Source organism: Diceros bicornis, chromosome 19 (genome assembly GCF_020826845.1).
Source record: "Diceros bicornis minor isolate mBicDic1 chromosome 19, mDicBic1.mat.cur, whole genome shotgun sequence".
Lineage (NCBI taxonomy): Eukaryota > Metazoa > Chordata > Mammalia > Perissodactyla > Rhinocerotidae > Diceros > Diceros bicornis.
The window spans coordinates 12,262,748-12,279,010 of record NC_080758.1 but is presented as its reverse complement, the minus strand read 5'-3'; the positions used below and the strand labels follow the sequence as shown (position 1 = coordinate 12,279,010).

At 47.2% G+C, this 16,263-nt stretch overlaps 1 protein-coding gene across 2 annotated transcripts in view; it reads right to left on the bottom strand.

The window, feature by feature from the left end:
• B4GALT5 (beta-1,4-galactosyltransferase 5) overlaps window positions 1-2,548 on the bottom strand; it is a 67,481-nt gene extending 64,933 nt beyond the window's left edge. Inside the window, exon 1 of one of the 2 annotated variants that reach the window (XM_058562494.1) lies at window positions 2,344-2,548. In XM_058562494.1, the coding sequence (XP_058418477.1) occupies window positions 2,344-2,458 (115 nt within the window). In that variant the 5' untranslated portion in view covers window positions 2,459-2,548. The remainder of the gene's footprint in view (window positions 1-2,343) is intronic. The other variant, XM_058562493.1, reaches the window with a different exon arrangement.
• Between the last annotated feature and the right edge of the window lie 13,715 nt (window positions 2,549-16,263).

Sequence of the window (16,263 nt, the reverse complement as noted above, 5' to 3'; positions counted from 1 at the left end):
TGCAACCCACTTGTGAGAACCCTAAAACCACTTTTTTTAAAAACCATCCTTTTACTGCTCCCTTTTCCCACTAACAGAATTTGAATCAAGTAGATCTGCCCTTTAGAAGACTTACCTTTAAAGAGAAACTAGTGAAAATTTAAGTGCTTTGCATCTTTTTCAGTTATTAGTCATATAGAAATCTAAGCATGGTAGTAGCCCTTCGCTTTACAGTGGGGTTCCACTGACCTAAAAATCTACCATTCAGGAATTTTAATTAAGTTCATAAATTCTATTTCTGTCGGAGAATCTGGCTTCTAACCTTTCTAATCAAAAGGGTGATTACCATCCCAGTGGGATATATTTTTCCATTTAGATATGGCTGATTTATGCACCCACACCAGAAATAACCTGTCACTTTCACAAAAGGGGTTATGGCTCCAAAACTTCCTGTAGAGCCAAATCCATCATTTCACACCCCTTTTTATTAGACTCTAATATCCACTATGCTAATCAACTCTTTTCTCAATTAATTCCACTAATTACTCACCTGTTCTTGTTCTGCCAAAATTCCTATCTACTCATCTGATCCATCAGGTCACATACTGCACCTTCCTAGATGAATGCTTTTCCTAAGACACTTTATAAATTGTTAGGGTAATCGGATGCTGCCTGTTCTATCTTCCTGGATCTAGTTTAGAATACAAATCATTAATATTAACCATCAGATGAAATATGCTCTAAAAAAAAAATCAGGAGAGAATCTCCTGCTCTATCTGGAAATTTCTGTATTCAGCTAGTTCAGTGTTGACAGATCAACAGAGACTGGTACTAGTCATTACTACAATCCGAAAGGGCATTTCCCTATAGTTAAACCATCAACCCTTTCCTAACACCCAAATAATCCAGACTTTTCATAGAAAAATTTACTCTCCTTGCCCCATCCCCAACAGCATCTTCTGATCATTTATCACCCTAAACTGAGGTTTTCTCTAGAGGCCCAGTGATGCAAATACATTCCTTAAACCTTCCACCTACTCCCTTCTTTCTCTAAAATTACATATAATAATTCCATTTTTTTTTTTTTGAAAACTCTCCATGCATCAGGTATAGTGATAAGTCCTTTAAAAGGGAATTTATCTACTTCCATCCTTAAAACCCTATGAGGTTAAGAATAGTACCCCCATTTTACAGAGGAGAAAAGCTGAGGCTCAGTAACTTGCCCAAGGTCATACAGGGCAGGGATTCAAATCCCAGTCTGACCTCAATGTCCTCTGACCTTAACCCTCATGCCGTATTTCCTGCTAGTAAATTCTTTATGTCCTAAATGTCTGCTCTGTGGTCTTACAAAGTCCATGCCTGGGCAGGGTTCAGTTTCTCCAGAAGCTGATTTTCCTCTAAAGGACATGCCTTTGAGAAGAATGAGTACCCATTCCATCTTTTCTCCACGCTCCTCCTTCCCACCTGGCACCGCTTCCCCAAGGCCCTTATCATATCTCCTCTTCCAGGGCTCATTTCAATTTCCCCTCAGTCCCCAGAGCAGACACCACGGGATACTGAAGGGCCACCGTCTGCCCTCAAAGCTAGGAGAGGGCAGAAGTGGAAGAAAGGAAGAGGCCAGAGCAGCCCTTCCCCAAGTGTTCACTCAGGAGGAAACTCTCGCTGAGGGCCGGAGGGGATGTAGGATTTGGGGAAGGAGAGGGGGGAAGGGGGCGGAGATGACAAGGGTGTGCCCTTGGGGGCAGGCAGGACGGGGGGATCGAGGTGGGAAGGAGGCGTGGGATGCTGAGGGGTGAGTGGCTGGAATGGGGGGTGTACCTCCCTAAGGGGGAGGGTGCCACCCGGCGAGGAAAGGGATCCGGCCACTCGGCAGAGGAGAGCGTGTGCTGGCGAGGAGGACCGGGCGGTGGATGTAACCGGGGAAAGTGGAGGGAAGAAAGGGTAGGGAGGGGAGCAGGAAACGCTGGAGTCACCGGGAGGAGGGCGGGGAGGATGGCCGGGAAGCGGGGAGGTGGGGCGCTGGAGAGCCGGGCACCGGGGCTCGGCGAGGAGGGGCGGGCGGGCCGGGGGGGTTCGGGTGCGCGGAATGCCGGGAAGCGGGGCCCGAGAGCCCCCGGGGAGGAGGGCGAGTCCCGAGCCGAGCAGCGGGAAGCGGGGCTCGAGGGAGGCCGGGGCGGCGCGTGTGCAGGCACGGCCGGCTTCGGGGGTGGAGGGGCGGGGGTGGGGGTTCCGGGGGCCGGCCGGGCGCAGAGGGCGGGAACGTCCCGGCGTCCCCGAGGGCCAGCGCGGGCTCTCCCGAGGGTCGGCCCGGTCCCCGCCGCCGCCTCCGGGCCAGGGGTCCTGCGAGCGCGGGCCCCGTCCTACCTATGCCGGGCGCCACATAGACGAAGTAGAGCAGCGAGGACGAGAGCGAGAAGAAGAAGAGCGCGGCGAGCAGCGAGCGGCGCGGCAGCCGCAGCAGCCCCCGGCGGACGCGCATGCTGCAGCCGGGCCTGCTCCCGCCGCTCCCCGTCCGCCGCCTGGGCCTCGGCCGCCGCCTCCCGGGCCTCGCTGGCCGCCGCGCGCCGCCGCCGCGTCGCTCCCAGCCGCCGGCCGCCGCGGGCCCGGCCACATGAAGCGGGAGGGGGCCGGGCGGCCGGGCGAGCGCGGCGGCGGCGGGCGGGGCGGGGCGGGGCGGGGCGGCCGGGGCGGGGCCAGCGCCGGACACCCGCGCCACCTGACTCCCGCCCCCCGCCCGGCCCCGCGGCGGCGCGGCTGCCCGCGGGGGACGTGGCCGCAGGGCGATCGCCCGGCCCCCGCGGCCACCGGGGCTCTCGGAGAGCGGCGCTCGAGGGCCGGTCGGCCCCGCGCAAGGGCGCCCCAGACCCGGGAGCCAGGCGGCCACTGCAGTGTCTGAGGCCGCTGGTCACCCACTGCGGCGGCAGATCCGGGGTTGTAGGCATGAGGGCTCGGTATTCACCTTCTTTCTTTCTTTCCTTCCTTCCTGCCTTCATTCAGTTCACCACGTATGGAACGCCAGACATATGCCAGACACCGTTCTTGGCTCTGGGGATGCTACAGAGAACAAAACAGACAAAATCTCTGGCTTCTTGGAATTTACATTCAAATGGGAGGAGAAAAAGAAACAATTCATAATACAATTCAAATACTGACAAGTGATATGAACACAACAAAACGGGAGAATGTGTTGGAGGCAGGCTACTGTGGTCAAGGAAGTCCTCACTGAGCAGCTGACATGAGCTAAGCCATAAAAGGGTGAACAGCAGGTGCAAAGGCCTTGAGGTTAAAAAAAGCCTGATCTGTCCCCAGGTTGACTCCCAGGCCAGCATGGATAAAATCCAGTAAGGTAGGCAGAGCAGCAGGGATGAGGTGGGGGCTCTAGGCAGGGTCCACATCCCACGGAATCATAAGGAGTGTAATGATAACAGTTATGTAATTGATAATAGTCATCAATGTGAAGACTTGTGTTGAGAGACACTGTGCTTTACTTATCTCATAAAATCCTCCCAAACGCCCTGCTTTTATTATTTCTATTGTAAAAATGAGGAAACTGAGGCTCTAAAGGGAAAAGCAATTCACCCAAGCCTTGCAGTAAGGGCTCAAATTAAAATTGACCTGTCTCCCAAGGCAGATCCTTGGCCACTAGGTTGTAACTGCCTCCGCATTCCAGCTGGCCCCTAATTCTCGTCCTGCAAGGGAAATTGGTGTCCTACTCCATAGGAGAATGTGAGACCATATCCAAAACATTGCTTTAAGATCAGCCCCCATCCAGAAGACCTCCCAAGACAGTGAGCAGTCATTAGACTCATAGTGAGGGCCAGTAGAACCAGCCCCAGCTTCAAGAAGCTGCCAGCTGAAGGGAGGAGGAAGTGTCTCCTGTGTAGACACATCTGAACCTGGGGCACTGGCTTGGAATGCCAGAAGCAGTCAGGAGGAGAGAGGACTCTGCAGGGATTCTGTGAGAACCAACAATAATCCCACTTTATACTCCTGAAGTGATTTATACTTTTTTACAGTGTTCCTTTGATCCTTTAAGTGGGGATTCTATTGCTGGGCTGTCCAGGTTTCTTGACTCCCACCTCAGTCATTCATACCTGAGTGACCTCAGGCAAGTTACTTAACTTCTCTGCGCCTCTGAGTAAAATGGGGGATGTTAGTAACAACCGCATCAGGTTGTTATGAGAGGTTGAGTAATACATCCAAAGCCCGGCACATAGTAAATGCACGTAGCTCTCATCAGCTCCAGCACCATGGGAAGTGGGATGGGAGAGAAGAGGCTTAAAGAACAAAAAAGAAAAGCAGAGAATTTTGACTCAGACAGATGTAGGTTCAAATCTTGGCTTGGCCTCAACTGGCTGTGTGACCTTGGACAAATCACTTACTCCTCTGAGCTTCTATTTGTTACCTGTGAAATGGGCCCGAGGCTGCCCACCCACAGGGATGTGATGTGGAATAAGTGAGATAGCAGAGGGGAGGCCCTGAACCAGAAATCCCAAACCAGCTGGAATAATCTGACCGGCAGCTATTTTTTGTTTGGCCCACACAATGGCCCCTCCCTCACCCTGTTTTAATAAACATTCTCAAACATACGGAAAGAATAGTACAAGGAACACCTGTACACTCTCCACCTGGAATCAACGATTGCTATCATTTTTCCAGATTTATCTATCTATATTCATAGGTACAAGGTTTTTTTTCTGAACTATTTAAAATTAAGTTGCTGCCTTACTGGTACTTCATGTCTCAATACTTCAGCAGAAATCCTAAGAAAAATTACATTCTCCTGCATAACCACAATAATATTATCACACCTGAGAATATGAATGCTCATACCATAATATACTGTAATATCCAATCCATTCCCAAATTTCCTCATTTGTTTAAAGAATGTCTTTTATAGCTGTTTTTTTTTAATAGTATCAAATCAAGGCTTGCACATTGCCTTTGGAATTATTTCCATAGTATTTATCTGCAATAGTCTCTCTCGTTTCTTCATCATTTCCTCCCAACATTTTTTTTAAAACATGTTTAAACCTATAGGGAAGTTGAAAGAATGGTGCAATGAACACTCACCGTGCAATGTTTTGTTTAACTGAACTAGTGCCGGGTTGACTGGATTTCCATGTGAGAAAAGGAAGACTCTTCACTCCTGCCTCACACTATCCACAAAATCAATTCAAGATGGATTGTAAATCTAAATGTGAACAATAAAACAAAAAAGCTTTTAGACAAAAACATAGAAAAATATCCATATGTCCTTAGAGTAGGCAAAGATTTCCCAAAGAGGACACAAACACCAACCAAAAGGGAAAAATTTGATAAATTCGGCTACATTAAAATAAGAATTTCTCTTCATCAAAAGACACCATTAAGGGAAAGGGTAGGCTGCACAGTAGGAGAAGAAATAGAAATACATAGCTGATAACTCATATCCAGCCAAAAACCTCATAAGGAAAAAAATAAACAAGCAAAAGACTTGAACAGGCATGTCATAAAAGAAGATATCCAAATGGCCAAGAAGCATATGAAAAAGTGCTTGCATTTGGCCTCTGAAAAACCATCTGTGGGCCACCAGGTCTGAGGAAGAGAGGGAATGCTCGGTGCCAAGGCTTGAGGAAGTCCGACTTTGAGTGGTGGAGTAGAATGGTGTGACTCTGCCAAGGAGACGGAAAGGTAGGAGGCAAAGCCAGGAGGCTGGGTGTTCTGGAAGCCAAGGGGAGAGGTGCCTCTGCCCTGTCAATAGGCCGAAGTGCCTCCTAATTGGCCCTGGATGCATCTTTTGGAACTCCTCTCTCCGTCATCCCACATCTGTCAGATGACATTCATAAGACTGACTTCCTCAGCGAGCAGGGAGGGGGAAAGACCTCAGGGACTTGCACACCTCTGACTATGCTGAGACAGGGAAACAGAGGGTCTGGCCCCTTGGGTTGACACAGAATGGTCTCCAACTGGAAAGGGGGTGGTGGAGATCCAGCCAGCTCAGAACAGCAAATGTCCTCTACGGCTGGATTCCCTCACCATCCACCTACTCTAGCCTAGTGGGCAAGGAATTCCCCTGTTCCCTAGTGGAAAGAGACAGGAGGCCTTCCCACACCTGGACTGTACACCGATGACCAATCTCTACTCATGTCCTGTCTGAAATAGCAGGTATTGAGAGAGATTGGTTATGTTTTTAAATGGAAGGAGATCCCTAGCTCAGATTCCTCCCTCCGCACTCCCTTTTCATCTCCGAGTCAGGTTTCCAACTCACTCAAGCACACATTCATTCGTTCATTCATTCACTTACTATTCAGTCCCTCAGCCAAACACGCTCCCTGCATTCTAGTCTCTGCTCAGATGTCACCTCCTCTAAGAGACATTTCCTCTAACGTATCTTCCTCGTCCCCACCCCAGAACTCTCCATCCCCTCACGCGGCTTTGTCTTCGTAGCGCTTTTCATCCGCTGACATTATATCTTAAGCATGTATGTGTTTCTTTGTTCGTTTTCTGTCTCCGGTATCAGAACATAAGCTCCATGAGCTCAGGGATTTAGTGTCATTCTCTGCCGTATCCTTGCATCTAGCCCAGTGCCCAGCATCCAGCAGGTGTTCAATAATTGTTGGAGGAATGCTGACAGAATAGCAGATGTGCGCTGAGCACATGCTGGGCTTGGCGGATGCCGAGGTGACTCAGTGGAGGCTCTCGCCGCTGTCCAGTGGACCGACGGGAAAGTGAGTAACTGTGGTGCGATGCGATGAGGGCGGGACTCACGTGGCCTGCGGTGGGGGGAGGTGTCCTGTGTGATTCTAGATGGTCTTTGAAGGGGAGTTGAGACAGACTTGCTCGAGGGGCAGTGAGAGGAGGCCTGCCTGGCTGGAGCAACTGGTCCCTCCAAGGAAAAGTACAAGGGGAGGGGTGAGGCTGGAGGGGGCCTGACCCTGTGGCTCAGCAGGGGCCCCAGAGTCAGAAAGATCTGCTGACCAACCAGTCCTGCCTCTTCCTTGCCCTCACTCTGTGATCTCGGCAAGTCTTTTCACCTGTCTGAGCCTCCATTTCCACATCAGTGAAGTGGGGATCATACAGTTCCTCCTTCCTGGGGTTGCTGCGAGGATTTGAGATAGTGTCTATAAAGTGTCTGGCATGTAGCAGGTTCTCAATCAATGCGAGCTGTCGCTGTTCTTACACTTTTTCCTGTGGGCCATAGGGAGCCCTTGAAAGTTTTAGAGGAGAGGAGTGGCCAAAAGTAAGAGAGTTCGCTGGACAAGTCCCAGGAGAGCACGAGTTAGGCCTCGTGTGCTTGTCAAAACCCAATTACAGCCTTGCCCAAATCAAACACAGAAAGAAAAGGATCCACAGCCTAAAGTCAGTCAGAAGTAACACCACGCCCTGCCCCCCCCTTCAGACTCTACTAGAGAGGGTTCCAGGCCCTGGCCCCCAGGAAGCCATTGTACAATCTGTAAACACTAATCACCAGTGGTGTGATAACATCACAGAGCAATGACTATCTCAGTTCAAACTGGTGAACGGATAAAGATCCTTGACATGCGCGTAACTGCTCTCCAGGCCACAGGAGCCGTGGCATTGAGTGCCTCCGGTGCCGGCACGCCTGTTGACTGAGCACTGAGTGTGAGGTTCACCCTGGTAACCCCCAGCCAGGCAGTGGTTTATCAGCCCGTTCAGAGGAAACCGAGACTCAGAGCAGAAGTGACAGGCATCACTTCCTGCCAGCAGCTTTAAGAACCCCTGCGTCCTTTGCCCCTCTTATGCCTGTACCACAATAATCATCAGTGTTCCCCAGAGCAGCAGCCCCACCAGCTGAGTTCCAGAGTGAGGAAGAAATTCCCCCAACCCCATGTGGCCAGTGATGCACTTGTAGTAAGAGCAAGAAATGAAACTTGATTTTAAGCCTCTGAGATATAGGGGCTGTTTGTTGCTACCTGGCTTATCCTAACTGATCACGAATATACTCTTCTGCAGCTTGCTTTCTCCCAACATTATTTTTATAAGATGTATCCCCAATGAAACATGTAGCTCAAGTTTATTCAAATTCATTATACTGCTATATGGTATTTCATCACATAACTAGGCCACACTTTTTAAAGTCCTTTTTCCTAATCATGTCTTTTTAGGTTGTTTCCCAATTTTTGCTATTACTGGTCCATAGATCCTTAGCCACAATTCAAAATCTAAAAAATCTAAAACCTAAAAATTTTTTCATAATTTATTTGGCAGCAAGACATGACCTGACCTGTTAGTGGCAAAATCTGACCTCAATAGACAGAAAGCTATCAAGAATCTTTACCGTACTTAATATGAATATATGTTCCACTGAGGAAATATTTAGATTGTTGCTTACAGGGTGACACATCCTTCTTGAGGGGTGTTATATAAATATTTAGTATATGTATCATATTACCTTTCAAAATTCTGAGGTTTTCTAAATTTCCAAGCACGTCTGGCCCAAGGAGTTTGGATAAGGGATGGTGGCCTAGTACAAACACTGCTGCAGTGAACATCTGTGGCAGAATGTATTTTCCAAAGATGGCCTCAACAATGTTTCCCATCCCCATACTCTTCTAGAACTTTCTTTAATTCCCCTCCCTTTGAATCTGAGTGGGACTGGGAATCACTTACAGGCAATAAAAAGAAGTAGAAGTGACACTGCACAACTTCTGGGGTAATGCAGCTTCTGACTTGTTGGTTGGGACACTCTCCTTTGGAGCCTTTGGCCACCACCCTGTGAGGAAGCCCAGGCCACATGGAGAGGCCACGTATGGATGCTCTGGTCAATGGCCCCAGTGGAGGTCCCAGCTGACAGCCAGCATCAATCACCAGACATGTGAGAGAACAAACCTTTAGATATTCCAGCCCCCAGTTCTCAAGTCATCCTTGACCTTCAAGTCTTCCCAGCTGAAGCCCCAGACAAGCCATCCCTACTGTGCCCTTTCCAAATCCATGAGCATAATGAAACGGTTATTGTTTACACAGCTAAGTTTGGGGTGGTTTGTTAGAGCAATAGTAACTGTAACAGTGCCTTCTGTATGTATCCTGTGCACCAGGGCAAGAGTTTCTCCAGAGCACATGCATACAAAGAATAGATTTGCTGAGCACTAGGGTATGCACATCTTCTGCTTAACTGACTAATTCCAAATTGTTCACCAAAATGGGTGTACCAATTTGCATTCCCTCAGCAGTGAGTGAAGGTTCCTGTGACTTCCTGCCTCACCCACAGTTGCTGTGATCAGACTTTTCCAGGGCTCTGTCCCTCTGCCACAAAGCTCTCTGAAGAGAGACGGTAAGATATGAAGAACTGGTATAAAACAGTTAGCAAAAGTCTTCCAGCAGCATTGATTCTAGAGACCGCTGTATCTCTGCAGTCAAATGACTGATTTCTATCCCTTTTCTAAGTTCTGCTATCTTTTCAAAGGCCTGAGGTATGACAGGGTTGCTCCTGGGGAGTATTGACTGATAAAAAGTGATTCTTTTTTTCAATAAATATTTATCAAGTACCAAACTAGGTGCCAGGCGTTCTTCTAAATGCTAAGAGAAAATGATGATGATGATGATGATGATGATGATGATGGTGATGACGCTAGGTACCAGGCATTTGCTGAAGTTTTTTTAGCCACTTCTGTTTACCTTCTGCAACAGCTCCAATTTCCTAGTTCTCTTGCCTTCAGTCTGTGTTGCTCTCTGGGGTTGCTGGCTCTGTTTCTGCCGTCTGACCGTCAGACTTGTTCTGCGGGCCAGCTTGGTCAGTCAGGACATTGTATTCCTCCGGTAATAGTGATTGGTTCAGGGTTGGGCTCACTCGTCAGAGCCAATGAGACTCAGTTCTCGGACGTTTAAATGTATGCTTTTGGAGAAGCCGACTTTCTCTTTCCTGGTAGATATAAATATGAAAGATTGCGAGGCTGGAGCAATGGCAGTTATTTTATCAACATACGGAGCCTGGTAATGAAGCCGGCATATGGAGGGAGACTGATGCAAGCAACAAAGAGGAATTGAGCCCTGACAACATAATTTGAGTCCTGAATCCACCCAGTCCTGGCCTGCCATCCTTTTTATCCCCCAGTTTTGTACCTACTGAGGTTTTTCTGTTTTGTTTTGTTTTTAATTGGGGTATAACATATATATAGAAACATACACACATCACAAGTGTACAGCTCACTGTATTTTTAAAACCGAGGGGCCGGCCCAGTGGTGTAACGGTTGGGTTCGCGCACTCCGCTTTGGCAGCCTGGGGTTCGCAGGTTTGGATCCCGGGTGCAGACCTATGCACCGCTCATCAAGCCATGCTGTGGTGGCGTCCCACATACAAAGTAGAGGAAGATTGCCAAAAGATGTTAGCTCAGGGCCAATCTTCCTCACCAAAAACAAAACAAAACTGAATATACCCATTTAACAAGCACTCAGATCAAGATATAAAATATCACTGACACTCACTTTATATAAATGGAATCATAGAGGATATACTGTTGTATCTGACTTCTTTTGCTCAGCATTATGTTTGTGAGATTCATCCATATTGTTGAGTGAGGTTGTAAGTCATTCGTTTTAGTTGCTGCTGAATAGTATTCCATTGTGTCAATATATACCGCAGTTTATTATCCGGTCAACCGTTATCAAGCAGTTGGGTATGTTCTGGTTGAAGGCTGCTATGAATAATGCTGCTATAAACTCTCTACGACAATGGCTGTCATACTAGTAGACTACTCTCTTGACGTAATGGATTAGTCAGGACTTTCAACTCAAACTGGCTTAAGCAAAAAGGGAATTTATAGACTCAAATGACTATGATGGCTTGAAGCAGGGCTATGTGGCTTCAGGTGTAGCTGGATCCAGGGGCTCATGTGATACCACAGCACTCAATTTCTCTCCATATCTTAGCTCTCCTGCCCTCTGAGTTGGCTTCGTCAGATTCACCCGCTCCCCCTGACCAGATGATCCCCACAGGTAAGGAATCTCCAGCCAAAAAAGAGCTTTTATAATTAAGTCTCATTGGTCTGGCTTCAGTCACACGTCCATGCCTGAAGCAATCACTGTGACTAAGGGGATGGAGTGTGCTGATTGGCCAGACCTGGTCACATGCCCACCCCTGGAGCCAGGGGGCAAGATCAGCTTCACTTTACCCACGTGGCTGATAGAGGGGAGGGGCAGCTCCCCAAAGGAAGACCAAGGTGCAGTTACTCCAGTGGAATAGACGCCGAGCGGGCAAAAGCAACAGCTATTTGTGGACCACAACAAGCATTTTTTTTATGCCTTCATGCCTTTACACGCTCTGTTTCTGCTACCTGGAAACCCTGTATTCTCATTGCTCCGCAATCCATAAGACCCAGGTCAAATACTTTTCCCCATCATGAAATCTCCCAGAATTCTTGGTCTGGATACTTGGATGGGTGCTCTCAACCACCATTTCACTCGCCTTCTATCGGAAGAGGCTCAAAAGCTTAAAATGACATTCCCCAAACTCCCTTGCAGTTAGGAGGCCAATGGTAAATTAAGTTCTGTCAGTTAGATGCATTTGCATGAGATCTGGAGGGTGGGAGTGAGGCAGTGGACCTCCTCCTGTGGCCGTGGCAGCTGACCAGCCAGTTCTGGCAAATGGGAGGAGCACGTGTAGTGGAGTCCACTGTCTAGTTCCCAGTTTGGAGGGTGTGTGGCAGTAGGATGTGGCAGTGGTTTGATGCCCTCTGGAGCACGGCCACAGTGGAGGAACCTTAGAATCAAAAGTCCAAAATGGTCACCCTGACCACTCTTCCAGCCCTCCTGATGATTCTGTAAGCATCTAAATCCCTGTATTAAATCCTTTTTTGCCTAAAATACTTGGAGTGGTTTCTATTTCCTGAACTAAATCCTGCTGATAAAATTTCCTACGTAGAGCAACTGTAGACACCTCTATTAGAGCACTAGCCACACTGATTTTTATGTACATATGTACACATGGGTGTATGTTCCTGTGTATGTATATAATTGAACGAGCATTTAATAGCACTTACTCTGTGTCAAGGATTGTTCTAAGCACTTATAGTAACTTAATCCTTACAACATCTTGCAGGAGGTACTATCACCACCCTCATTCACAAATGAGGAAACTGAAGTCTAGAAGGATTAAGGAACTTGCCCAAGGTCACACAGCTGGTTTCTTATAAATTATGTGACAGTTTTGGCTAGATTACACATTTCCTTGAGGGCAAGGGCTGTCTCTTTTTCATCTTTGCAAGGCCAGTGCCTAAATCAGGGCCCAGCACATGGTAGATCTTTGCATTAGTTGAGAATAAAAGTGAAACTGTTTATGAATTCAACTGAGTTTGCTCTGAGAAAACAAAAAAATACCCAAAAAGTCCAAACATTAAAAAATTTTCGGGGTATTTTTTTCCTCCAGAGCACAGGTAAGCAAACTTCTTTTGTAAAGCACCTGATAGTAAATATTTTTGGTTTTCCAGGCCATACATTCTCTGTCACAACTACTTAATTCTGCTACTATAACACAAAAGCAGCAGTAAACATGTGGCTGTGTTCCCATTAGACTTTATTTTCAAAGACAGGCAGTGGGCCAGATTTGGCTCATGGATTATAATTTGCTAATCCTCTCTCTAGAGAATGAGTCTTTTTTATTTTATTTTATTTATTTGTTTTATTTTTTTGGTGAGAAAGACTAGCCCTGAACTAACATCTGCTGTCAATCTTCCTCTTTTTGCTGAGGAAGATTGGCCCTGGCTAACATCCGTGCCCATCTTCCTCTACTTTATATGTGGGACGCCACCACAGCATGGCTTGATAAGCAGTGTGTAGGTCCATGCCCAGGATCCAAACCTATGAACCCTGGGCCGCAGAAGCAGACCACGCAAACTTAACCACTATGCCACTGGGCCAGCCCTGAGAATGAGTCTGTTTTATCCAAGTATTTACTACAGATTATTGAGCTTAGTAATATCAATCAGTACCTTAATTTCTGCTTTGTTTTGAAAGATTATTTTTATAAGCCGCCACCCTTCAGTTTTTCCTATTTTCTTCATTTACTATATTAAGCTTCCTAGAATATAATTTTCCTCATGTTACTCTTCTACTTCCAAAACTTTGGTGGCTCCCTCCAGCTTATAGAACAAATCTTCAGGGGCCGGCACAGCAGTTATGCATGTGCTCTGCTTCAGAGGCCCGGGGTTCGCAGGTTCAGATCCCGGGCGTGCACTGACGCACCGCTTGTCAAGCCATGCCGTGGCGGCGTCCCGTGTAAAGTCGAGGAAGATGGGCATGGATGTTAGCCCAGGGCCGATCTTCTTCAGCAAAAAAAAAAAAGAGGAGGATTGGCATTGGATGTTAGCTCAGGGCTGATCTTCCTCACACACACAAAAAAAAACAAGAACAAATCTTCATCTGACCTTGAAGACCCTCCATGACCTGGCCACGACCCTTTGCATTGCTTACTTTTCTCCAACATATAAGTGGGGACGTAGAGTAAAGATTTCAAGTTTTATAGTGAGGAATGTGGTTAGTAACATTCCAGGATTCTGTACCGTAGGGGACTCAGTCAACATTCCATGATTCTACACAGAAGAGGGGGGTTCAGCTAACATTCTTTGAGTCTACACAGATGAGGAAGCTCTGTAGACATTCCATAATGATAAGCAAAGAGGCTCTGTAAACATTCAATAATTTTATATACAGGCAGGTGTTCTGCAAACAGTACTAGATTCAAGTCAAAGAAAGGGCTCTGCAAACATTCCATGATTCTGTATACGTGAGGGAGTTCCTCAAAAACAGTTCATAATTTTATATACAGGAGGAAAAGTTGTTCAAACACCCTAAAATCCTATACACAGAGAGTGTTCTGTAAACATTTGATGATTTTATACCTAGGAGGAGACTTTACAAATATTACATAATTCTATGGGTAGAAAAGGGCTGTGTAGATCTTCCTGGATTTTCCAATATGCTTTGCAAACATTTGATGATCCTGGAGAGGGCTCTGCAAGCAATTAATGATTCTACTCGGAGGAAGGTGTTCATTTCCCTGATCCCACCTAGAACAGGGGTGCTCTGTGAATATTCCATGGTATTAAACATAGGAAACTCTGCCTGCAGTTAATGATGCTACAGATAGGAGGGTGTTCTGTAAATATTCCCTGATTTCACACAGAGGAGGGGGCAGGGCAAACAGGCCGTGACTGTACACACAAGATGATATTCCGCAAATATCTCATGATTTTATATGGAGGAGAGGGTTCAGAACACATTCCAATGGCCCGGCCTGGTGGCGTAGCGGTTAAGTGTGCGCACTCTGCTTCAGTGGCCCGGGGTTCACAGGTTTGGATCCCGGGCGCGCCCCAATGCACCGCTTGTCAAGCCATGCTGTGGCGGCGTCCCATATAAAGTAGAGGAAGATGGGCACAGATGTCAGCCCAGGGCCAATCTTCCTCTGCAAAAAGAGGAGGATTGGCATCGGATGTTAGCTCAGGGCTGATCTTCCTCACAAAAAAAAAAAAAGAGAGAGAACACATTCCAAGATTTTACACGAATGAAGGGGGTCCAGCAAATACGCCTTGATTCTGCCAAGAAGACAAAGAATCTCTGCAGATATCCCTCGATGTGACATACAGGAGGAAGGTTTGGAAGCTGTTCATGATATAATACACAGGAAGGTGCTTGGCAAGTGCCTGGGGATTCTGTGGGCTGTAGTGGTCTTGGCAAATCTGGTCTTATGAAGGAAAGCTGAGGGCTGGGCAGTTTTACCAATGGACACCATAGGCCAGAGCCCAGAGTCTCCAAATATTTCACATACACATAAGGATGCTTGAAACCTGAAAAACAATATTGACTCCAAAATATAAAAAGGAAGCAGCAAAAATTGAAATTAATCAATGTTTAATTAAAACGTCTACGAAATGTAATATTAGATCGACTAATCAACTGCCTCTGAACTCGCATGATTACAACTAATTGTATTTACTAGGCCATGGGGGTGCATTTTGTTATGCTTAATAGGATGTGGATGGGGCCTTAAAAAGTAACAAAGCCAGAGGCCCAGGAAGATCCTAAAATGGCCATAGATGGGGAAGTTGCTGGAAAGTTCCCGTGGGAAGGTCAGAAGATTCCCAACTCCAAGCCACCTGCTGCCCCTGTCCAGCCCAGCTCCTGAACAGAATGCTGACATTCCAAAGCTGGGCTCAGTTCACTCGCTGCTGGGGTGAGAAAATATCCCAACTCCCGAGAGATGGACAGGGCTCCGAATATCACCCACTGATTGGAGGAAAGGCTGCCCGTGTCAGCCACAGGGAAAGCCAATTAGCCAAGGACATTATGTTGTGGCAGGTGCCTGGAGGAGACAGATATTGTCATGGTCTCAGGAAGGAAAAGCAGCTGTTTCTGCTTCTCCCCCTCCCTCTCTCTATGCATCCCCTGAGTCCCAGGGGAGGGCTGAGCCATCAGCACTACTTCGAGCAGAGCGCTGGGGGCCAGAGGGAGAAGCTGTGGCACACACACGCCAATCAGGTCATGCTTCTCTGCTTAAAAACCTCCAAGAGCTGCCCCTTGCAGTCACAATCTACAGGCCCTACATGATCAGGCACCAGCCTTCCTCTACAATCCCATCTTGTCACACTCTCCTCCCGTTTCCTCATCTCTTTCTATACATGTGCTCATACAGTTGTGTGACTCAAAAGGTATCAAAAAACTGGAACCCTCATACACTGCTGGTGGGAATGTAAAACAGCACAGCCGCTTTGGAAAACACTCTGGCAGTTCCTCAAACGGTTAGACATAGAGTTAGCACATGACCCAGAAGTTTCACTCCTAAGTATATACTCCAAAGAACTGAAAATATGTGTCCACGCGAAAACCTGTACACTAATGTTCATAGCAGAATTAGTCATAAGATCCCCAAAGCAGAAACCTCTAATGCGTGTTACTAAGTGAAAGAAGCCAATCTGAAAGGGCTGCATAGTGAATGATTCCAACTATATGACATTCTAGAAAAGGCAAAACTGTGGGGACAATGTAAAGATCAGCGGCTGGCAGGGGTGGGGCCGGGGGGAGATGAATAGGCACAGCACAGAAGACTTTTAGGGCAGTGAAAATACTCTGTATGATATTACAGTGATGGATATATGTCATTATACTTTTGTCTAAACCCATAGAATGTACAACACCAAGAGTGAATGTACGACCCTAAGACAAACTGTAGACTTGGAGTGATTATGATCTGTCAATATAGCTTCACCCTTGGTACCATTCTGGTGAGTGGTGTTGATGATGGGGGAGGCTATGCATGTGTGGGGGCAAGGAATATATGGGAAATCTCTGTAC